General features: G+C 45.0%; 2 protein-coding genes across 17 annotated transcripts in view; both read left to right on the forward strand.

The window, feature by feature from the left end:
- GIGYF2 (GRB10 interacting GYF protein 2) overlaps nucleotides 1-12,783 on the forward strand; it is a 79,356-nt gene extending 66,573 nt beyond the window's left edge. For all 15 annotated transcript variants that reach the window (XM_035894994.1, XM_035894996.1, XM_035895001.1 and 12 more), the window contains 9 exons: nucleotides 2,319-2,477; nucleotides 3,675-3,911; nucleotides 4,500-4,622; nucleotides 5,235-5,438; nucleotides 5,570-5,775; nucleotides 6,079-6,233; nucleotides 7,896-8,065; nucleotides 8,454-8,601; nucleotides 10,774-12,783. In XM_035894994.1, the coding sequence (XP_035750887.1) occupies nucleotides 2,319-2,477; nucleotides 3,675-3,911; nucleotides 4,500-4,622; nucleotides 5,235-5,438; nucleotides 5,570-5,775; nucleotides 6,079-6,233; nucleotides 7,896-8,065; nucleotides 8,454-8,601; nucleotides 10,774-10,841 (1,470 nt within the window). In that variant the 3' untranslated portion in view covers nucleotides 10,842-12,783. The remainder of the gene's footprint in view (nucleotides 1-2,318; nucleotides 2,478-3,674; nucleotides 3,912-4,499; nucleotides 4,623-5,234; nucleotides 5,439-5,569; nucleotides 5,776-6,078; nucleotides 6,234-7,895; nucleotides 8,066-8,453; nucleotides 8,602-10,773) is intronic.
- A 91-nt stretch (nucleotides 12,784-12,874) lies between these two features.
- Nucleotides 12,875-23,011, forward strand: part of SNORC (secondary ossification center associated regulator of chondrocyte maturation) — an 11,875-nt gene continuing 1,738 nt past the window's right edge. For both annotated transcript variants that reach the window (XM_009639492.2, XM_035895009.1), the window contains exon 1: nucleotides 12,875-15,196. In XM_009639492.2, the coding sequence (XP_009637787.1) occupies nucleotides 15,124-15,196 (73 nt within the window). In that variant the 5' untranslated portion in view covers nucleotides 12,875-15,123. The remainder of the gene's footprint in view (nucleotides 15,197-23,011) is intronic.

Consider the following 23,011-nt stretch of genomic DNA (forward strand, 5'->3'; position numbering starts at 1 on the left):
ACAATTATTAGAAAAGATGCTAAAGAATATTGCGACTCTCTTGAAGCAGGAAGCCATGAATATGGGAGCAGTAAGAACCAAAGGAATGAGTCTGTTTCCCATACAAGTCAGTGGCAGAAAGCTGGAGAGCTTCGAATGTTTTTGGTCACAGGCTCAAACAAAAACACAGGCTAATAAGAAAATACAGAAGTAAATATCAAGACAACCTTTTCTATAGCTGTGAAGAGTAGGAAAAAAGAATTACATCTGCCACGTAGTTCCCAGCTTTTTATAATCTTGCAGACTTTTTTTTCCTCATGTTGGTACAACACTGTTCATCTTTAGTTCTCTAAGGGAGAGGCGCTTTTTTTTTTTTTTTAAATTGCTGTCATTCAACAGTGTCTCTCCTGGCATGCCTGAGTAAGAAAGAGCCCCCTACAGTTTTATTCATGGCAATTCTAAGCCTCATTTCCCAAAGGGAAAGTAGGGCAGAAATGTTGATGAACTGCTATCGTATTGGAGGACTTGGTGACTTTGTTCATCTCTCTCAGGTACTATGTGTTACGTCAATGACTAGTGCCGAGCATCCCCCCCAGCCTGGCTGGCGACTAGGCATCCTGAGCGGAGATCCTGGTGTGCGGTCTCTAGTCAAACAAAACAGACTGGCACACCTCCAGCCTCCTCAGTAGACTTTTCAGCAAAAGAAACAACAAGCAGAAATTTTTCATCACTTCTGTTGGGGACACTTGATTATTGTGACTTGACTGCATGTGTCCAATTAATTCAGTTACAGCCCCAAGTAACAAAATGGTCTAGATGTTGTGTGTTGTGCTTGAAGCTTTTGTGAATGTGACAAATCAAGGACTTGATTAATCAAGAAAATGATTCACAGGCTACTAGTTTATGTCCAGCAAGTGGAAGAAAAACGTACACTTATAGCACTTACATTTAGCACTAAACCACTGAAATGATGTACAAGAATAGGAATTACTTTAGGCTTGCAGACAGCAGCTCTTCAGTGCCATAGGATTGCTTTATAAAAAAATGTTCTGTCTACTGACAGATTGTACACATCCAAAATTAGCCATTGTCAGAGAGAAACCTGGTCCAGTTATTCAGTGAACTGTATTGCACTTTATGCTGTGTGTATGTGAAGGTTTGGTATCAGATTTAGTAAAAGGGTCTTAAACTTCAGAATTAACTTCCTTGATTTACCAGAGTTCAAAATTTATAACCATGCTGCACAATTAGTCTCCCTTCATCCAGTGAATAATATATGTACTAATTGTTCAAAAGGAAAATGTATTTTTGAAAGCTTAAAAAAATTCTTGTCCAAAAAGTAGGATCTTCAGGTTGAGCTGGTAGGGTAAGTCAGAAAGAGGAGAGAAGAATAGAAGGGATGAAAAGCAGGGTGGCCTTAAAACAGTTGCTGGACTTCAGAGAACAGAAAAGGCAGCAAACCCCAAAGCTGTTTTATGCAAGGGAAAGCCAGAACTGGGGGAGACATGCTCCCGTTTAACAATATACAGGAAGTCAGCCAAAGGCTGGTTGTGCCCTATTCCTCCAAAAAGCAAATAGCATAATGGAAAAAAATTCTGTTTATGTTGATCTTCAGGGCAGTAGGAAAGGGTGCTGATGTTTTATTTTTGAGTTAAGTAAATAATTTTGCCACTTGGAAAACAAAATGTAATTTATTGGAAGCTGGTTAAATAATTTAGGGATAGCCCAAAATCAAAGCCCTCAAGAGACCTTTTGTTGCCCATAATACTTAAATAGTATAGGAATAGCCCAGTCAAAGCCCTTTCATCAAGTTCCACATCTCTTAAGACTTCCAAAGGCTACAGTGTCCTTAAGTGCACTGGGCTTCTTTAGCTTATTTCTGGTGTCTGTAGATGTGGTTTAAGTTTTGTAGTGCACTTGAGTAGTCAGTGTTTAGAAACTCGTATAAGTAGGAAAAGCTTCCAACTTATGGCTGACACCCAAAAAAAGAAATTGACGATACCCACATGTTTATATATATATGTTCAAGTACAGTTAGTACATATTGGAAAGAGGAGTCTCACCCTTTGTTTTCGTTCTCAACACACTTTAAAAACCAAAGATAGGCAATGATTTAATGTGTTTCTTTTTTCATTCAAATAATTCATTTATGTCTGAGACGCACATTGCATCAAAAAACTTGTTAACATTTGAGTCTTGTGTTTAATATAGTTGTTTTGTTAGTGCTTAGCTTGGAGCTAAGGAGTTTTTTTGAGGCCAGACCATGTTGTATTGTGTGTTCTGATGCATTTCATCAATAAAGCAGCATTTATAGATGGACATTTTGTTCCCAACTCCAGGAGGAAGCCCTGAGGCGACAACGAGAGCAGGAAATTGCACTAAGGCGGCAGCGGGAGGAAGAGGAGCGGCAACAACAGGAGGAAGCACTTAGAAGATTGGAAGAGAGAAGAAGAGAAGAGGAGGAAAGACGGCAGCGGGAGGAGTTAATTCGTAAACAGGTGAAAAATGGCAAAAGGACCTATTATATTTAATTATGGAGGCTGCCAGAACGAACAAGCTTTGAAACTTGCATCTGTGTCTGAGAGACCATCAGTTTTGGTGGAGGAAAGCGAAGCTTGTCAACAGTATCAAGTGAATGAAAAATAGGTTGTTTACCTGTTAACCTGATTTCAGACGAAATAATCAGAATTCAGTCTGCCCTTTGGAAAAGAGATTTGTGTTGAATGAGTGTTTTCCTGCATGTTTGAGCCTTAAGAATGGCTTTCAGTGTGGTATTTCTACTCCTTTCTTCAAAAGAAAGGCAGAGTACGGTACCAGAGCGGTCACTCTCTGACCCTTTACTATAGAATTGTTATCTTTAACATCATTTGAGATGGTCAGTTTTGCCAGTCTTTCTGTACTATGCCGAGACTATACCCACTATCAAAGTTTCAGCTTTTTTCTTCCTTTTTCTTGTCTTACTATTAACATTTTTTTTTATCCCTTGGGGTCAGCTTTAGAAGTCCATATTGAGGATCTTGCAGCCCTGTAATTGATACTGTCATAGTCCCTAAATCGAACTAATCTTGAAACAAGATTGGCTTCATATTAATTTCCAAGTCCATTTCAGGATTGCCAGCTATTATTTAAAAATTCTTTTTCAGGGCCCTCCCTTATAAGACATTCATCACTATTGCTGTCCCACCACACCGTCATCTCCTTTGTTAGCAGAAGTATCTTTTCCTTTGCAACACTAGTGTCCAGTAACAGCAGTAAACATCGCCATCTGGCATCTGTTTTCTTCTTTCATGTCAACACCTCTTCTCCCTTTATTCCTGTCAAGTTTTGTTCTGTTGAAAGTATAGCAGTGCTTGACTGTAAGTAGTATAAGCAGGTAGAAGCTCAGACTTGAAAGATGCATAACTCCTGGAAGGGAAGTGGTGCGAAATTAGCTAGTCTGAAATAGGGAGATGTCACTCCCTTCCAAGCTCCTCAGTGGAGCAGTGGGAAACTTATAGTTTGAGGGGATATAGGCTATATTATTGCACTTTCTTGTTTGAGAAAAGTAAAGGTAAATGAATGACCTAAACAGCACAGATTGCAGATCTAAAGGCCTGTGTTCTATCAGGATCTTAACACCAACATAGTAGTAGAAGTAATTCAGATTTTTTTTTTTAAGTCTAAGTAGACTTTACTCTTCTTTATGTCCTGGGAAGGAAGAGGAGGCTGCCAAGTGGGCACGTGAAGAGGAGGAAGCTCAACGGCGACTTGAAGAAAGTCGACTACGCATGGAAGAAGAGGCAGCCAGACAGCGGCTTGAAGAAGAAGAGCGAAAGCGCAAGGAGCTGGAACTCCAGCGCCAGAAAGAAATAATGAGACAGAGGCAGCAGCAGCAGGAGGCTTTACGACGGCTGCAGCAACAGCAGCAACAGCAGCAACTTGCACAAATGAAGGTAATGTGTTTCCACAGTTTAACTTCCCCCTTCAGTTCAGTGTAGTAAGTAGAATCACAGCTGGATTCAGGGTTGTCTAGAGCAGGGAGGCATGAACTGTTTGGAGAGGGAAGAGGGTAAATATTTGACTTTGAAAGTGATGGGAGAAACAAGAGGAAGGTAAGTTGCAAAACACAAAGAAGTTCAGTGGATAGAAGTGAAAGGGATTCACAGATGAGTACAGAAGTTTATTCTGCTGCAGTGAGCAAGGGCCAGTACAAAGGTTCTAAAGCTTGGAGTTCCTAAAGTTTTTGAAATCAAAATTGATTGCTATTTTTCAAGCAGTTATGTGTTACCTTATTCTTGATACGCTGTGTCTTTGCGATGATACATAAGATGGCAATTCAAAGAAACATACAGTTTACACTTTGAATGTGCTTTTTAATACCTAATTATACTATTTTATACTTTCCAGTGTTTTGTTAAAGTTTAAAGGTGGCCTTCCTTTTCCCCTGTGTTGTGGGCTTATGCTGATTTTTTCATGATTCTACTTCAGCAGTATTCTCTAAAATGTTTTGTAATTCCTAATGATGTGGGTTTTTGGCTCAGCTCCCGTCATCTTCAACATGGGGTCAGCAATCAAATTCAGGAGCTTGCCAATCCCAGACCACACTGTCATTGGCAGAAATCCAAAAGCTAGAAGAAGAACGAGAACGGCAGCTTCGAGAAGAGGTAAATACAGAGTGTAACTTGTTAGAGTGGACTCTACTATGTGACTGCTTAACTGTCAATTAAGTGATTAGAAGGAATAGTGAGGATGAGGAATGTTCTCTTGAAATAGGTAAAATCCTGTCTTCAGGCATAGGTTCAATAAGTACTTGTTTGAAGGTTTTCATAGCTGCTTAATATAAGTATCTGAGGGGAAACTGTACCCATTTCTTTTAACTCTGGGAGTATAGCATATTTACAAAACAATATAAAATTATTTCACGTCTATACTGTAATTTGTTTGCAGATATGCACAAGACCAGGGCATTTTAAGGGGTGGGGGGGGTAAGTGGTGGTAGGAGAGAAGGTATTCCTCCAAGATGCCAAATGGAATTGCAGCTGGCTGCAATGTGATTAGCCAAATTTATTCTGTCCTAGGCTAATAAGCAATTTGTATTTACTAGTTACTTAGCGAGTTCCTTTTTGGAGGAACTATAATGGCTCGAAAAATAATAGGTCAGCCAGACTCCTCCAGAAGAGAGTGAAATCAGTTTAAAACCAGTTTCCCAGCTAGACCTTTGAACAGTAGTGATCTTCTGAAGGTATGGACGAGCCCTTTTGTTTTGCATGCAACAGCAAAGGCGTCAGCAGCGTGAACTAATGAAGGCCCTCCAGCAACAGCAGCAGCAACAGCAGCAAAAATTGTCAGGCTGGGGTAATGTCACCAAACCAACAGGCACCACCAAGTCCCTGCTGGAGATACAGCAGGAAGAGGCAAGGCAGATGCAGAAACAGCAGCAACAGCAGCACCAGCAGCCAAACAGAGTCAGAAATACTACGGTATGTATGATATTTATCTAATCAGTATGTAGAGGGAAACAGTACATGACAGTTCTCCATATCTGTTCGTTACTTTTCTGCCAGGTCTGGTGCTAATAACCAACCGGGATCTCTTTGTTATGTTTCAACAGCACTCTAACCTGCACACCAGCATTGGGAATTCAGTGTGGGGCTCCCTAAACACTAATCCCAGCAACCAGTGGGCATCTGACCTAGTCAGTAGCATCTGGAGTAATGCTGATACCAAAAACTCAAACATGGGTTTCTGGGATGATGCAGTGAAGGAAGTGGGACCTCGTAACTCGACCAATAAAAACAAAAGCAATGCCAGCCTCAGGTAGGAATTGGGGAAGGAGCTTTTTGCAACAAAAGGCTAGCAATCCTGAGACGATCACCTAGCATTTATAATGTCTTTATGTGTTTTCCTTTTTTCTGTGTCACTCAGGATCTGTTTTGACAACAAAAGTAGCTACTAGGTGACCATTCACAATTTATTTTGTCATCTACTTGGAAAATTAGTTGGTTCTTAAACAGTGTTTGCATCTTGTAAACTAGTGGGTCTTGTAATGCTGTACTGTATACAGTACTGTTGATAAGTCTGGTAATTTATGATTTATGGAATGTGTTTTCTTTACCTCAGTAAATCTGTAGGTATTACAAGTAGACAAAACAAGAAGGTAGAAGAAGAGGAGAAGCTGTTGAAATTGTTCCAGGGGGTTAATAAAGCCCAGGATGGATTCACTCAGTGGTGTGAACAGATGCTTCATGCACTCAACACAGCCAACAACTTAGATGGTAAGAGGTGGGGAGGAATGTAAATGATGCGCTCTGAGAAACAATATCCAGTTTGTTTTGTGACCAGATTGTTCTGAGCGAAAGTAATGATATCAAAGTAATGTTTGTAATGCAGTCAGAAAAATGGCATAATTAAATAGGGATCCAAAGAACTGGCTGCATCATCTCCGTGGCTTTCGCTGGGCTAACTATAGCAAATCAGTGGGGATTGGAAACAGTTTTAAAGTCTTCCACTCGGAGCTTTGCTGAGAATTTTTGGTGCTCATGAAACCATTACCAGGCAGATGTATGAGGATCCAGTTTGCTTTTAAGTGCAGGCCAAATTATCATATGCCCCTGTGCAAAGCATTTTTTTGAGTGAAACTGGTTGGTTTTTACTAATTCTGCTGGAGGGTGCACAGAGAAACTCCCAGTCCGAGATCACAAACTGGTAGCTTCTTGTAGCAAAATACTGCAGGCTTCCTACTGCTTCCAGTGTGGACCTCTGCAAATCCTTGTGCTCCAGGATCTGCACGCTGCAAAGTTGTGGTTCTGTGGGACCCTTGAACCTGAGTGAGGAACCAGCATTGCCCCAAGAGCCAGAATTATACCTCACACAACTGCAGGGCCACAGCTTCCCTCCTCTTAAAGGAGACATACTAGAAGTAACTTGTTGGCCTGATCTGTGATAAGCGAACTACCTGGATTTGGTGTCTGAGGAGAGGCCATGGCTCTGCAGTGCCATTGTGGGTTGTCCACCGACAGTGAGCTTCCGTGCTTCCAAGGGTACTTTGTGCCACAGGTGGCAGCCTGTTGTCCTGGTGTCTTCCTGGCTTTTGATTTGCTTTGCCCTTCTCCATGCTAAAAAATTCAATGCAACAAAGATGTTCTAAAGAAAAAAAAAAAAAGTAAAGGCAGCTTGCAGGTGCCTTAGCTGTTGAACTTCAGGTTCTTGCAGGTCAGGATGGCCACTGTGGAGTGTGATCTGTTGTGCTTCAGCCAAAAAGAGACTGTACTGGTGACAGCTCTGAGGCGAGTATTTTCCATTTGGGCTTGGCATTAAATTTGAGCTTTAAAGCTGACAGTGGCTAAGAGTGAGCTTCCGTGCTTCCAAGGGTACTTTGTGCCACAGGTGGCAGCCTGTTGTCCTGGTGTCTTCCTGGCTTTTGATTTGCTTTGCCCTTCTCCATGCTAAAAAATTCAATGCAACAAAGATGTTCTAAAGAAAAAAAAAAAAGTAAAGGCAGCTTGCAGGTGACTTAGCTGTTGAACTTCAGGTTCTTGCAGGTCAGGATGGCCACTGTGGAGTGTGATCTGTTGTGCTTCAGCCAAAAAGAGACTGTACTGGTGACAGCTCTGAGGCGAGTATTTTCCATTTGGGCTTGGCATTAAATTTGAGCTTTAAAGCTGACAGTGGCTAAGCTGATGGGCTAACATACCCTTAGGCTTGTCAGTTTATTTTTCCTTCTCATCATATTAGCTGGTTTTCTTATCCGTGCCTTGGCTATAGAATAGAGGAAGCATTGCGTTGTAGGGCTTTACTGTAGGGAACTTAAAGGGCAAGCTGTTTGCCATGGCTACTAGATTAGCAAACATTTAAAACAGAAATCCAAAGTTTGTTTATTGTATGCAGGTGTTCACACATCAACATGCATTCCCTCATGGTCTGCCTTCTTCTTGCAGTTCCCACGTTTGTTTCTTTCCTGAAGGAAGTAGAGTCACCCTATGAGGTCCATGATTACATCAGAGCCTATCTTGGAGATACTCCTGAGGCCAAGGAGTTTGCCAAGCAGTTTCTTGAGCGCCGTGCCAAACAGAAAGCCAGTCAGCAGCGGCAACAGCAGCAGCAACAGGTAAGTCTTACTCGCTATGGTCCTTAGGGCTGTATGGGGACTACATTTGAGTCTGAAGAGTCTGCATTTCTGCTGGATTGATAGGAGGATGAGCAGGATTTTACAACTGACGTGAAATGCAGAGAACAAAGCAGATTTCAGATATTTACTGCAGAATCAAATTTCCTTTATAGCTAAGAGTTGAGGCCAACTGTAGATCAAATAGTGTCTTAGCATGCTGATCCAGGATATGCTTTAGAAAGATGAGGTAGATGTGTTGGATGGATGCATCAGTGGCTAGTGCTGCCACATGTGATGTACAAAGTGCTTTAGGCTCTCTGAATGTTTTCAACATAAATTAACCAAACTTAATTGCACTTTATAATCTTGTACTTGCTTTGTTTTCTAGGATTCAGTGTGGGGGATGAACCACAGTTCGCTACATTCGGTCTTTCAGACCAACCAGAGCAACAACCAGCAATCCAATTTTGAGGCTGTGCAGAGTGGGAAGAAAAAGAAGAAACAGAAGATGGTTCGCGCAGATCCCAGCTTGTTAGGTCAGTTTTAATTTTTAGAAATCAATGTTTAATTTGGGAAGAGCCTTGTGGAGTGTAGAAGTCTTGTTAACCTTAAATGGCAATATTGAGCTTGAGCAGAAAAGGTAGTTGTTGAAGCATCTTTAGAATTTGTTTCAGTATTGTTATTTAATGGTTTAAAAAATTCTGTATCAGTTTCATGGGAAACTGTTGTCGAACTTTCCCTCATGAAAAGACCTCTTCAATACCTTGGTTATTACCTGGAAACCTTTGAAGTAGTTCAGGGATGTCAGTTAAACTGCCTTTCCTCTTTTGAGTTGACCTGTGCCTATTTTATTGAATTAAGGCTAATTCATTCTTTTCAGAAAAGCATATTTTCTGTTTCTTCATGAGGAACAACTTCTTGAGGCTTGCCTTTATTCCTTCCTACCTTTTTACATGAGCTAACCACCCTAGTCAGAAAAGATGGCAAAGATCTTACGAAAAAAAGTTGAAAAGTGGTCACAGGTTTTCAGTTGGAGTCAGTGGGAATGATGACATCATTAGTAGCCCTTTTTTTTTCCTGTCTTAATTTTTATGTGGGGATGGTAGTTAACCAGTCCATATAGCATTGATGGAAAGGTTTCTTCAAAGTGGCCTTTGAGATACAAGGGCATTGTGTAAGTATACGAGTAGTGAGCATTGTGGGGTGTAATGTGTTGCTGTAGTATTCTTGTAGAATAAACGTGTCCACGTTTATGCTGTACGTGATAAAAAAGAAACTAGGGCACTGCGTTGGGCCAATATTTGTTGTGCTGGTGCTACTTGGCTCATACTTGCGTAAAGCAGCCTGGTATTAACCCCCTGGAAGTCGCTGCTTTTCTAAGGCTCTAACAGAGCCCTGCCTTTGTTTTTTATCTTGTCTTTTCGTTCTCAAAAAAAAAAAAAAAACAATACTCTTCAATTAAATCAATGATTTCTGCATTGAAGTATACTGAACTCTTCAGTGGAATCCTGACTTATGCCACCCCTAGCTGTCAATCCAGCAGGTCTGGTCTGAGTCTTCAGTTGAATAATTTAAAAGCCTGCTCGTGTAATGTGAAGAAGAAATCAATAAAGACAATTAAGAAGTTGCAATTGTAAGAGAACTAATACATGCAGCTTCTTCAAAATCAGTACACTCTATTATAAAACAATTCCAAAACCTTTTAGGTAACATACTGCCACGAGAGGGAGCCAGAACAATTTTCTTAAACCTGCTGAATGGAGAGCACTTTTTATCTGTTGCAGATAATGGCTGTGAAAAGCGGTTTGTTTTCTTGCACAGAGCAAGCCTGCATAGCAGCCTCAAGGCAACGAAATGTCAGGTTTGTGTTCAGTAGCCTTACACAGGAACACTTTTTCTCATACTCCGTATGGGGTTGGTACAACCATAAAAATTGGATTTCAGTAGGAAAGTTACATATGATATATTGGATTTTTTTCCTTGTAGAAAATGTTTTTGCTTTTTCTTGCACTTCTCTCATGTGTATTGTGTCCTCAGCGCTTACAGTTAAAAGGTTGGGTAGAAGTTTAGGTGTGTCTTGAGCCATCTGCATAGTCCTGTATAACTTTGTACATTTTCATCTTGTACTCCAGAGACAGAAGATTGTAAAAAAAGCATGGAAAAACATGGAACTGCCACTAAGTTTCATAGGCACATGTATTTAGACTTTAAAGTAAGGGGTAGAATTGTTCACACCCCCTGAAGTGTTTGAGCATGATTCCACGCTTGCATTCTGAGTTCACAAAATGTGTATTTCTGCTTCCTGGACCCCATGAGTACAGTGTTGACAAGGCACTTCCAAGTACCAGTTAACTCATATGTGCTCCCTTCCAATATCTTGCTGAGCCACGTCGCCACTGTGCCTAGATATGCCCCGTACTAGTTCTGCAGATGACATCTTTTAAATGAAAGTTCAAGCAAGTCTTCTGCTGATCTGCTTTTAAAGACCAAGTGATACAATAAATATACAATTGATTATTTTTGACTTATTAAGGAAAAAACCAAACCGTTTGGGTAATTCTATCTCTAGCCTTACTGAATTTCCCTGAGTTTTTATTTGATACATGTTACTCACTGTCTTACACATGCTACTGCCTGTAACAGATGTGTTACATGGAATACAATATACCACATCCAGATTTTTAACACAAGTCCTTTTTGGTTTACAGGGTTTTCAGTGAATGCCTCATCAGAGCGGCTCAATATGGGAGAAATAGAGACTTTGGAAGACTACTGAGCATGTGCAAATCAACTGGCTTTTCCTGCATCTGTTAACCATGGATTCTCTGTTTTGGACACAGTACTCTCCACCATGCGTTCTTCTTCGCCTCGCAGTGAATCACAGAATCAATCATCTCAGGCTGCTTCCTCTAGCCCCAGCAACCCCTTTCTGCCCAGGACTGCACAGGCATTGTTCCTGCCGTCAGCCTAGAGTCGAGTGGACTTCTGTTCAGAGTCCTGGGAGGGTGGGAGATAGGATTCGTTCACAACGAGGCTGATTTGGGCAGCAAGCTTTCACTGTGCTGTGATTTCTTCTGCTGACATACCTGGAAAAAAAATCAATTGGGATTCCGCAAACCATTGCTTCCCTCTCCTGGTTACTCTTACCACATCCGACACGTGCAGTCATGGAGAGAGAGAGAGAGAGAGAGAGAGTGAGTTTGTGGTTAACAGATGTTGGTCAAAACCAAAATGCCACACAGATACTGACTTCCGCGCTCCATCAGGGCAAGAGGTGCTCTCCCAAGCCAGGAGTTGCATTCATAAGCTAACCTTAGAACTGGCAACAGCAGGAGAGGGGCGGTGGCGGGCGCAGTTTAGCTTGGGTTGGTTTGAAGTTGCACACCCCCTGCCAGCCCTTCTCAGCACATTATTTTCGGAGGGAAAGCTCGAGTCTGTCTTCATTAGGTGGTGATGCTGAAGCTGGTGGAGTTCTCCGTCGGCATGCTCCAGCCTTCCTGGACAAAGTGGGGACTTCTAATCTGGGAAAAAAGGGGGGTGGTATCTCTTCTTTCAGGTTGAATTTCTCCCTTAAATGCTACCTTTGGAGGATTAGGACCAGTTTATTTTGAGCTCTCTTCCTGCAAATTTGTCTCGTTTAAGAGACAGTAGGTTCTTTACCGTGTGGATCTTTAGTCTTTGGTGAAGGTGAACACTGGCTTTCAGATACATACCCCAGCAGTCTTAGCTAGTTGTCATTTCAAGCAGTGCTTAGGTTAATGAGCAGAGATGCCCTTTTGTCATGGAGAGACTGTGGAGGGCGAAGCTATGTGCAATGATGGCCCTGCTTATCTTCTACACCTTTAACTACTTCACACACCTTCACTGGGATCCATAATGTTTAAGTATTTATGGAATCATAACCTTCCTCTCTCACCGAAAGATTAACACCACCTTCCCTTCTCTGCCCACCCATGTGCACACACCACAAAAGAAAGAAAATGGAAACTGCCAAATGCACTTAGTTTCAACCCCCTGGTCCCATCTCCTGTTCCCAGAGGGTTATAACCTTGCCAAGGGAGATACGCTACAGTTTTGGTGGAATTGTATAAAAGTGTCTGTCTTTCTGTCATCACTGCCTAAAGAAAACAGTTCGAGTTGCTGAAGAGCAGTTTGGCTTTGGATTTTATTTCGTTTGGTTTATTCATTTTTTTGGGGTCACCTTCCCCTCTTCCTCCTCCTCCTCCTCTCTCTTCCCCCTGCAGCCAAACATGTACAGTAACTATACAGAGACTGCTGCAGACTTGTATATAGTTTTTGGATCCAATAGCATGGAGAGACTTGGAACTGTTGCAAATCTGGTCTCCCTGTCTCCTTTGCTTTGTAAATTCATAAAAGGGGGAAGAGGGATAGTTAAAATGTTTACAAAACTTTAAACTCCCTCTGAACTTTTGCCAGTGTGGGGGGGAAAAAGAGAGAACTTAAATAAAACCTGGTTGTATTATATCTGAGAGAAAACTTTCTGCCTGCTTTTGTCGAAGCTGAGTTTTTTGAGATAATTCCTGGTGCTAAAACTGACCCAAAGCGTGACTCTCATCAGTTTTCATCGAGAAACAACAAGCAAACACACAGGATGTGGAACAACAACTGCTGCTTTATTTCTTCCCTGGTGAGGAATACCGGTGGGTTTTTTTTCTACTTGATAATTTTAGAGTTCAAATAAACACCAGTAAAGTTGAGATTGGAAAATTCTGACAAGAAAGCTTTAATTTTCCCTCTCTCTCTGCACAGAAACACGTGCATTCACACTTGTGGTGTTTATGCAGGAGAGATCAAGTCATGGCTAGTTTTCTGTTGCTACAAACATTCGACCACGGAACCTTTTTTTGCCAGTTGGTAACCACCCCAACCCACTCCAATTCCCTTCCCTAAATGAGAGGTTTTATTTCTCCCCTCAGGGTAAAATCCACATGGACACCTTATAGGCTTCCCTTTTTAGACAAAATCTTGTTTTCTTTTTTTTTTTCTACTTGCAGATGGGTTTTTTGTGGAAAATCCCAGTAAAAGTTCATGATAAATGTCCTTCTGCCATTCATATGATCACAAAGAATATGAAGTCAGTAAAAAATTAACTGCTACAATAGCTTTGCATTATGTTTAGTTGATGTCTTGGAGAGAACAGTACATGTTTAGGCTGATAATTTGACTTTGTTTTAATAGCTTCAGGGTTTTTTTTAGTCTATAAGGTGTCTGGTTCATAAGTACTTCCTATTTTTTAATGGTATGATCTAATTTCTATGAGCTAATTTTGGACTGCTCTGTACTGTGTAACAAATAAGCAAGAGCCTGTTAATTTCCAGCTCAGCTGGGGAGCAGGAAAGGAACAATTTGCCGATTGCTAAATGAAAATGCAGGAATGTGAGTGGGAAAAATGTACAATAATTTGTTGAACACCGAGGACCTTGCTTGGCTTCTGAGAATTTGTAGATAAGGGACCAGTGGGGAAGATCTAGCTCCTAGAACTTTAACGTTGTGGCTTCTGTATTGAGTACAAAGGTAAGATGCTGGCATGTTGGGATCGTATGCTCAGGTGACCACCCTGTCACCGTCTGTTACAAATGGGTCCTGTTTCTGCAGCGAAGGTCGCTTGGATCAGGAGGGATGGTGAAAATAGGCGCTACAGCTTTGCGTCTGCTGGTGGATGTATGCTTATGCGCTTCCTGCTCTGTTTCAGACACAACAAGAGCCTGGAAAGCTAACGGGGATTTGATCCAAGTTTGACAGGTGATGTTGAATTCGATGCTAGAGATGTCTGAGGCTGCTTTTGAGTGTGCTTCACCAGGTTACTTCCCAACTTCTCATTTTGCTGCAGGGACAGTGCTCAGTCCTTTTTGTTTTTTCCACTTCCCCTCACAGCCAGGCACTTCTGCAAAGAACTGCAGCAAGCGGAGTGATTTAAAAGGACACCTGAACTGTACCTGGCTGCCTGTTGGAGAAAGCCAAAAAGTAGAGAGAGCTCTTAGCAGAAAAATCTGGATCTGAAATTTAAGACAAAACTACTTGTGTCATGTTTTCAGAGCATAAAGAACTGATGTTGAGGGCATTTATGTAATTTCTTACCTTTTTCTGAATGGAAATGGGTGAAGTATTTCAATCTTCATATCCACTTAAAAAAAATCTAATGAAATTCTTCTGTCCTCTGACAACAAGCTGGAGCATTCCGCTTTTTAGAGGCTTCATCCTTGCCCATGTCTCTTATTGTTGCAAATACGATTTGAGACAAACCTCAGTTTTTCTCTGCTGTGAACTTTTGACTAGCCCGCTTGGGGAGGGACAGGGTGGCTGAGGGTTGCAGGAGGAGGTGGTGTCTGTGCTGTGCAGACCCAAGGAGCATGCTGGTCTTGCCAGTGACTCTCCTGGAAGACCAACCTGATCTTAACAGACGGTTCTGCTAGTGAGGACCACACATGGCTCCTAGTCCGCCTCTGTAAGTATTGCACCGAGAAAACAAGGATGCCACAGAGCCACTCTGGCTCTGTTTCAGAGCATTTTAGCCTCAAAAGATTGAGGCCCTTGTTCTTTTGCTGCGCCCACCCTGGAAAGACCACTGCTGCCTTGCAGACTGAGGAGAGAGCAAAGCCCTTGAGCAGTCTGCTTGGTTTTGGGGTTAACTGCCCCAATGGCTCCTGTGTTACTTCCATGCCGCAGGATGGCCGGCCAGAGGGGAGGCATTCCAGGAGCATCCCTTCTTCCTCTGGGAAGGGCTCGCCAACAACTGCTCGTGTGTGCGCGGGCCTGGCAGGGTGATAGATGCCTAACGGCTCAGCTGCCTATGGGGTTGTAGGCACAACTTCTTGAGGGTGGAGCTGCCTTCAGGAGGAGGTGTGCTCTGGAAGGCAGAGGGAGGGAGTCTCTGCTGGGCTTTGCACTCTCTCTGTCCACTTGCTCTTCTGAAGGAAATTTTTTTTTTTTTACCTGACTGGACAAAGTTTTTATCAATACCAGTGAAATTTCCCAGTTGTTCCGTACTTTTTGAAGAGTTTTAAGAATTCCTGCCGACGTTCTTCCTGAGGGAAGCCATGCCCTACCACATTGTCCTTCGCCTGGTCCTGCTAATGCTGTGTGGCATCCTGGTCCCTGTTGTGCTGGCAGGTAAGGAGCTTTGTTTGCATTTAAAGCCCAAAAGCGTGGGAGATTTTATTAACCTGCCTCTCTCCTTGCACACCTCCTCTCCCTCCCCTAAAAACCTGCATTAGTATTTATTGAATTACAATTGATTAATGGAAAATAGCTTTGGAGTTGGTGGCTGGTGGTGAGGAATATGTTCTCTGCCCTGAGACCATGTGTCCGTTCGGGAAAATGGAGAAAATCCTCTGTTTCTCCTAAGATGAACAGAAGCAACGCCTCCGTGAGCGTTGGGATCAGTAGACAGATCAGTCAACAGTAGACGGGGTTCTCTCAGCAGTTGCTGGGACAGGTTATCTGCCAGCTTTTAGTGGTAGGAATAAGCTCCAGTCGTGAAAACAAACATATTTCTCCCGCTAAAGCGTATGTGCCAATTTCTGGTTCCTTCTATGCTTTCCACTACAGCAGAGCACTTCACAGCTGCTGTAAGTAGAAATATGAAAGTGCCTGTGAAAGCGTTCAGTTCCTTCAAAAGCTGGGGTGTGCACCTAAACAGTTTGAGTTTCTGTCTAGAGCTGGGTATACTAAGGCAGGCCGGCAGCGCTGGGAAGGTATGTGGCTGCAACTTGAGTTCGGCGAGGTGATGGGAAAAGTCAGTGTGAGACACCTCTTCTGTGAGGGGCTGTGTTTTTAAGGAGGTGGTTGGTAGTTTCAGCCTTCCCTGCTCCCGCTTTCAGCACAGCTGCGCAGGCTGAGGGGAACCGGGGGCACAGTCGGCCTCAAAGGCTGCTGGGTCTGAGATGGGTTTTGAAAACGAGGGAGAACTGGCTTACAGACTGACAGCATGGATGGGCTCTGAGCATAGGGGTGGGAATGCCTATGGGGATCTGCTTCCCGCAAAGCCTCTTTCTGTAAGTGCAGGTGAGGCTGTGAAGGGATGGCTCAGGCCAAGGTAACAGGCGAAAGCACAGTGCTTGTTTTCCTAAATTCTTGTCCTACCTTCTAAGACCTGGAGCAAGCCTGGATTGCAGTTCCCTCCCAGTTTGTTCTGAGCATCTTGCCTAGCAGGAAGATCCCAGCCAGCCTTCTAGCAGGTGAAATTACTTCTTTTTAAAGGAGCTTTCATATGGGTAGGGGAATTTGCCTCTGCTCCTAGGTGGAACATCTGCAGGTGCAAGAACAGAACTACTGTAGCTGATATTTCCCCTTGCAGAACACCTCACTTTGCTTAGGAAACCTTTAACATAACTAAGGAATGAGCACTACAAAGTGGATGTTTTCCTTCTCAGACCCCAAGCTTTGATTTTTGTATAGTGGAACATCAATCAATTAAGCATGGTTTCAGTTTGTAGCTTGCTCAAGCTTCCAGAAGCAGTGGAGGTGCTCTTCCCCCAAATCAAGTGAAGTCTTTTCTGAACTGTTACTGTCTGTTTCACTCTGCAAAAATGTATTGATTTTCAGTGAAAGTTTGATCTGCGTCCTCTCTGAGTTAGGATTTCTTTTACGCTATTTTAAGTTTCCAATATTTGGTGCATATTTGCTCTGTCTCCTGCCTTGCCAGCTTTCCTGTGTACTTTCTGTTGGCTCGGCTTTGTGGCAGTGGTTAGTACCGCACTGTCGCTGCCTCCCTGTGTCGCTTTGCTCCTGTGAAATACCCCACACTCACTTGATGAATTCACTGGGTGAGTTGCACTTGCATGGTGAGGCTGTTGGCTCTTAAAGAGCTTTGTACTGATGAATGCAATATTTGGATCGTGGGGCACAGGAGAGACTCGGTGCTTCCTCTTGGTCACATTTTAGAGGGGGCCTGAGCCTTCTTAAGTTTCTTCTCTGCTACCTAAAAGCCAGACATCAGGGGACCAGCCTGTATGGTAAGCCATCCCAGGAGCAGAACGATTTTCTGCTGCATCAGGAGTGGAGAGGTACCTTTCTCCAATACAGGGGCTTTTAGCGCACAGTGGAATTTTTTCTGCTTTTCACCCCACTGGAAAAGGAAATTTCCTGCCTTGTGCAGACAAAGAAGGGAAGGGCACACAGACAGACCTCTGGTCTCCGTGCATACACATGCAGCCCTGCCTTTCTGTAAACAAGTTTATTTAACATTCATCAGAACCGCAATGCTCCACTCTGCTTCACACTTGAGCTCCCAGTGCTCACGTATCACAGGCTGCCTTTTGTGCTCCCTATGAAGGCCTCTTTTCATCCCTGCCCTGGCCCCGTGCCCGTGGTGGCTACCTGGGGCTGGACAAGCCTGTTGCTGGCCTCAGAGTTCATCCAGCCCCTGCCCTCATGTCTCAGCACCTCGTACTTTCCATAGCAAAGCCCTCCGTGGTGAGCAGAAGTGGAGTCTGCCTTGGACAGGGCTGCAGGTGATGCCGGCCATGCAGACCTGAGGTACAGAATGAGTTTTCCGTTCCTCGTTGGATTTAATTTTATCTCGGCGGTGATTCAGAGCTACCTAGTACCAAACCCTCAGGTAAGTGCTCAGGAGTTCAGCGAGCCGTGAAGGATCTCGCTGGCAGTTGAGGTTCCCATCTGGGTGTAGCAGTAGAGCACTTTTGGGATGCTGGTGGGTCATGTACCTTGATCTGGCTTCTTGCCCAGCCAGTCTGCTCTCCTGGATGGTCCGGTCAGGGCTCTGCCACTGGAGAAAGTGTGAATTTCTCCTCTGAGGTACTGAGCTCTTTCCGATAACCCATTTGTCAGAAATGGGGAAACAACAGAGTCTTTAACCCTCTTTGTCCACATCACCTTAGTGCAACAGAAAACAGCCAGTACAAGGACTTCCTGCACCTCCAAATCCTTTCCGCTTCTGCTTTCTCCAAACCCAAGTGGGACTTAGGCCTAGAGCACAGGAGTATTGTGAAAAGATTTTTTTTTTTTTTTTTCATATTGGCAAACCCAGTTTTAATTTATATAATGGATTCAAAGCTCCAAGTGAAGTGGAAGTTAGTAAAAAGCCTTTGCAAGGCCTTGGCTTCTGCATCCTATATATATTTGGTATCTGAACTCTGATGTGGGCTCATGAATTTCTGTGTTTTGAGCTAATGTGGAGATAGGTTACACTACAGTAGCACATCAGAATGCGTGTAGGGGAAGAAAGCAGCAGAGCAGGAGATGTTGTGCTAAAGAAGAATGTACAGGAGGAGACCTTGTCCAGGGACATTTTTCTGTAGCAACACGGGTGTCTTCATTCTCATTAACAGGAGAATAAGAGATTATTGGAAGGTTTTGAAGTTCAGGTGCTAGAATATGAGAAGCAGTAAATAGGCTGTCAGACAAATTTCTTAAAAGTACGCAGTTGTTCCAACAGGTCTGTCGAGCCTTACAGCAAGGTTTTGTAGACCATTACTCAACCTTGCTCTGCACCAACACTCCTTATAAATTACTGACACTGTTACTGGCTCCTGACTAGGGTTACTGGGTTGAAGATGGAGACTGTTCTCCAGAAAGCAGCAGATAAATCTTAACCTTTCCCCCCTCCTTGCAATGGATGTAATGTGAGGACACAAAAACTTGTGGAATAAAAGGAATAAAAGCCCCCAGGTTCTGAAAAGGATGCAAGCAGCGGAGTTGGATGCCATTAAGTTGACGTGTGAACTGTTGTGACTGAAGAAACTGCATGCAGAGCTTGGGTTACAGCAGGTGCCCTTGCCTCATTCCCAGGACCACTCAGCATCTCTGTCCTATTGAACCACTCATTTCTGTCACTGTAAGCATAAACTTGTCACGCAATGGAGGAGGAAAGTCTCATTGTCATCTCCTGTTGCCAGGCTGTGAGGATGATGAGATGCTGAAACCAGCTTGTGAGAGGAAGAGTATTGGTCACTGGTGGCTGATCTCCAGGGATGATGATGTTAGGTGGCCACATCTGCCTGTCTTGAGGTCTTGCAGAGTCTGCCTGTTGGGGAGGTTCTGGTTGTTTGGGGTCATCTTGACGGATCCTGCAGATTTGATCGGCTTCCTCAAGGACTGTCACTTGTGGAGACCTTTCCAGTCTTTCAGCCACCAACTATCTGGGGTGTATCCGTGTCACCATACTGGCAGCTCACCCCACCTCCTTCTTGCAAGTTGCCTTTGGCATCATCCCATCTTGCTGAAGTCCTGGTTGATCCCTGCATCCTTCAGAAAAAACTCATGGTGTATTTCTTTATAGTCTAGTAACTGATACTTTCTTCCCTTTTCCCGGCTTTAGTTGTAACCTGTGCTGGAGAGAGGGAGAAGGTGTGGTAGCGGTGCCATCCTCCACCTGGCCTGTTGCAAAACACTGAAATACTTCTGGTCCATATTCCCCAGGTTCCATCTGTGCCCTGTAAAACCCCAGTAACTAAGGTAATTCCACGTCTTTCTCTTAAGTGCTCCCAAGCTGTGTTTTTTACCAAGAGGATTTCCCTGGTAGTCTGTGGAGCAACAGTTGCCCTCAGTCTGTGCTCCAGTGCTGAGACAGGGTTAATGCTGGGGGAGAGCTTGTTTGTGCCCTGGGGTCAAGGATTCTCTCCCTTCAGAGCACCCAGCACTGAGGCAGGAAGCCTTGGCAGGGGTGGGGTTGCCCATGTGTGTCAGCAGCGAGTGCACCAGGTGGGTTTTCCTAGAGATAAGACTGATCCTAAGGCTGATACTAGCACAGCTAATGCGCGACGCTCTCACTCAGATGTTAAACCGCTGGTCTTGTGACAGGTGATGTGTTCTGAGTGTGTTTCTCAGTAGGTCTTTATTTCTACAAAGCTCTTGGGTGAACAGGAAAACCATGCACTACTTTGCCTTTGATATTTGGGTTCCAACCCGCTATTCCACCCCCTCACTTGAGATTGCAATGCATTTGGGTGTTTTGCACAAGTAAAAAACGCTGTGCCCTGTCCCAAGGCCATGGAGGTGCCGTGTAGCTTGCCCTTTCCTGGTGAAAGGCTGGCGCTGGGTCTGGAGCTGTCACTCGGAGGCATTCATTCAGGCGCACAGACCGCGTCCTCCTCATCGCAGTCAGGACGACAGTAACCGTGCAGGTGGGCAGGCCTGGCCACTCTGGTGCTGCTTCTTTTGTAGGTCATGTTTAGAGTCCTAGTCTCCTGCTCATGCACAGAGAAACTGAGGCTGGGAGGGAGAGGGACTTGTGGTGGTCACCCAAAATGTCAGCAGCAGAGCAGAGAACTGAACCTCCTGAATCGGGTCCCATGCCTGTACTTAGATCCCATCTGGTTAGAGTGTATCCAACAAGCGACTGGAAGAGGCCCTCCTGGTCTCACTTGGAGACATGTGAGACCTTATTAATAGTGTGTGTGTGTGTGTTGGTTTTGGGCACCTAACACAAGCTCAGTCTTTCCCTCTCACCTTTCTTGCTTTTAACCGGAGGACTGAAATGGGAGTGTGGCATTGAATGCTGCTCCATCAGAGGTCTGCCGTCGGCCAGCAGCAGCGTGGCTGACGCTCACTGGGACTGTCAGGGTGCTGCGGAGGGGAGCGGGTGTGACTTCTCTGCTTGTTAAAGAAACCCACTGGATGTGTGTGGGTAGTTGGATGGGTGGTTGGGCTTCTCAGACAGGCAGGAATGGAGGCATGTGAGGATACGAGCTGTTAGTTCAGGAGGGAAAATCAAAGGCGAGTCTCGGAAGGAAGAGTGCTGGTTGCAAACCAGCGCTTTCCCAGGCCTGCAGCAGTTTGCTCAGGAGAAATCTACCTGCTGGCAGCTGGGGACGGTGCTCACGTCTGGTGGTGTGTTCCCCCACACTGGGTGCCTGCTGCAGGGCTCTTGGCATCTCCTGTAGCGGCATAGTGGTGCAGGAATCGAAGAGGAGACCCAGCAGTACGCCCTGGCTCTTGGTCATGCTGAGATGCAGGCATTTCCCTTTACGCCTGTGCCCGGTGCTGCTGCTGAGCTGACAGCTCCTGTTAGTGAGGCACTAGGCCCGGCTGAAAGGAGTTGTGTTTCCCGTGGTTGAAGTGCCGTTAAGATAAAACCGCAAGAACTCAGGACAGAAAGCACATGTTTAGCACACTCTGCCCTTTCTGTGAGGGTGAGCTGAAAGCGTGTTTTAATCGGAGGAGGCGCATTAACAAAACACATTCCCAGAAGCCATCCAGGACTCTATCCAGGTCTTAAAAATCACTGAGATCATAAACAAATGGAACAGTTTCCTCTTTACTTGGCTATCAAAAATAAGCTCTGTGCCCTGCCTAGAGAGCTGCAATAAATTTTTTTCAGGGATTAGATGCACTGGGGACAGGAGAGACTTTCCAGGACCTGTGGGTCTGGTTAGAAAAAGAGCCTTTGCGCCCCTGTTGGAAGGGGTAGCGCTCCCTCCTCGTCCCTTTGAGAACAGGGAGCTGGGCAGACCCCATCCAGCTGGGTCCTACAGCCTCCCTGGATGGCGCCTGCATCTGTTGGAGATCATCTGAGCTAACGCCTTCTCCCCGGGTCAGATGCGAGGGGTACACCCAGCTCTTTTGGCTTGGGAGAAAAAAAACATTCTTGGGAAATGCAACGACGACATCCTCCCGGCATGGTGTTCTCTTGCCAGCTGGGAATGGCTGCAGTGTTGGTGCTGGCCCTGGTGGTGTTGACACAAGTTAGGAAGGTTGTACCTGGAGTGTAGCTCTTTTGTGTGGAGTTCCTTCACTTGCCAAAGCAGCCTGGACCCGGGGCTTCAAAGGTGTTCTGTACGTTTGGTCTGTGCCTAAATCAACAGCTTCCTAATGCCACCGTTGCTAACTAAATAGCCCCAGCTCTGTTCGGTTCCTTTCCCGGTTTTAACTACATTTACCCGCTAAATTCTGTATTTCCTCCTGATCTGTCCTCTGATAGCTAAACCACAGGGTTTATAGGAGAGAGGTCCACTGGACATTGCACTCTCTGGCCAAGCCTCCGGATGGGATGTGAGTCTCCAGCTCTGCTGGTTGGTTTTGCAGGATGGGTTGAGAAGGGCCCTGCAAAGGGGCTTGGGTGTTGCTGGGGAGCCCTCATGGAGCTCAAACCTCTTGTGTGCTCATGCCAGGGACCCGAGATGCTGCCCCTGATACAGCGACCACTGAGGTACCAAGCGTGTGAGGATGTGGTATCGCTGCTAATCCCAGCTTCTCCCCAGGGTGGGCCAGCCAGCCAGGGCGTGCCAGTGTTGCTGCTGGACTGAACTGGTACAGGCTTCAGACTGGGAGCTTATTTGTCTCTGTTGCTGCTTGTTGGGCCAGAGTTAAACCCAGCAGCTGTCTTGCTCAAAATCCTGTAGCTTTTATGGCTGTAGAAAGGACTTTCCAAAACTGGCCTGGAACCTGTGGTGTTCCTGAGTCTGCAGGCAGCCTCAAACGGCTCCAGGGACAGCAGGAGCTTCTCTTCACCGTGAGCCCTGCGGTAAGCCCTAGCGGTGGGTTTTTACAGGCAGCAAAGGTGTGCGTGTTTTGGTGTTGCCCCTCCTGTTCCTTCTGATGCAGGGCTCCTGCGGGAGGACAAAGTGTGGTGGAGCCCGTTAGTGACGATTCTTCAGCGCTCTCCTCCCACGAAGTGCCCTCTGCCCGCGGGAGGCAGAGGAGGGGCCCAGGCTGGGGCTGGCGCTGCCGAGATGTGCTGTGGCCACCTCTTGCTGGGTCACGGAGAGCTGGGGTGGTGCTGGGGCGAGACTCCGAGTGCCCTGGTACACCGGGAGACACTGTGCCGGAGACGGGGTGCCTGGGGATACCTCTGTGCCTTGCCCCAGGGAGCCCAGGCTGTTCGCTCCAGCTCCTCTGCCGCCCTTCTTCCCAGCCCAGATAACCATCGTGTCAGTTCGGGTGAGCCCTGGCACTGAATGCTGTTAGATTTTTGGCACTCCCCTCTTTTTTTTTTTTTTTTTTTTTTTTTTCCCGCCCCGGTCGGCA

Source organism: Egretta garzetta, unplaced genomic scaffold, assembly GCF_000687185.1.
Source record: "Egretta garzetta isolate BGI_Z169 unplaced genomic scaffold, ASM68718v1 scaffold775, whole genome shotgun sequence".
In the NCBI taxonomy this organism is placed as follows: domain Eukaryota; kingdom Metazoa; phylum Chordata; class Aves; order Pelecaniformes; family Ardeidae; genus Egretta; species Egretta garzetta.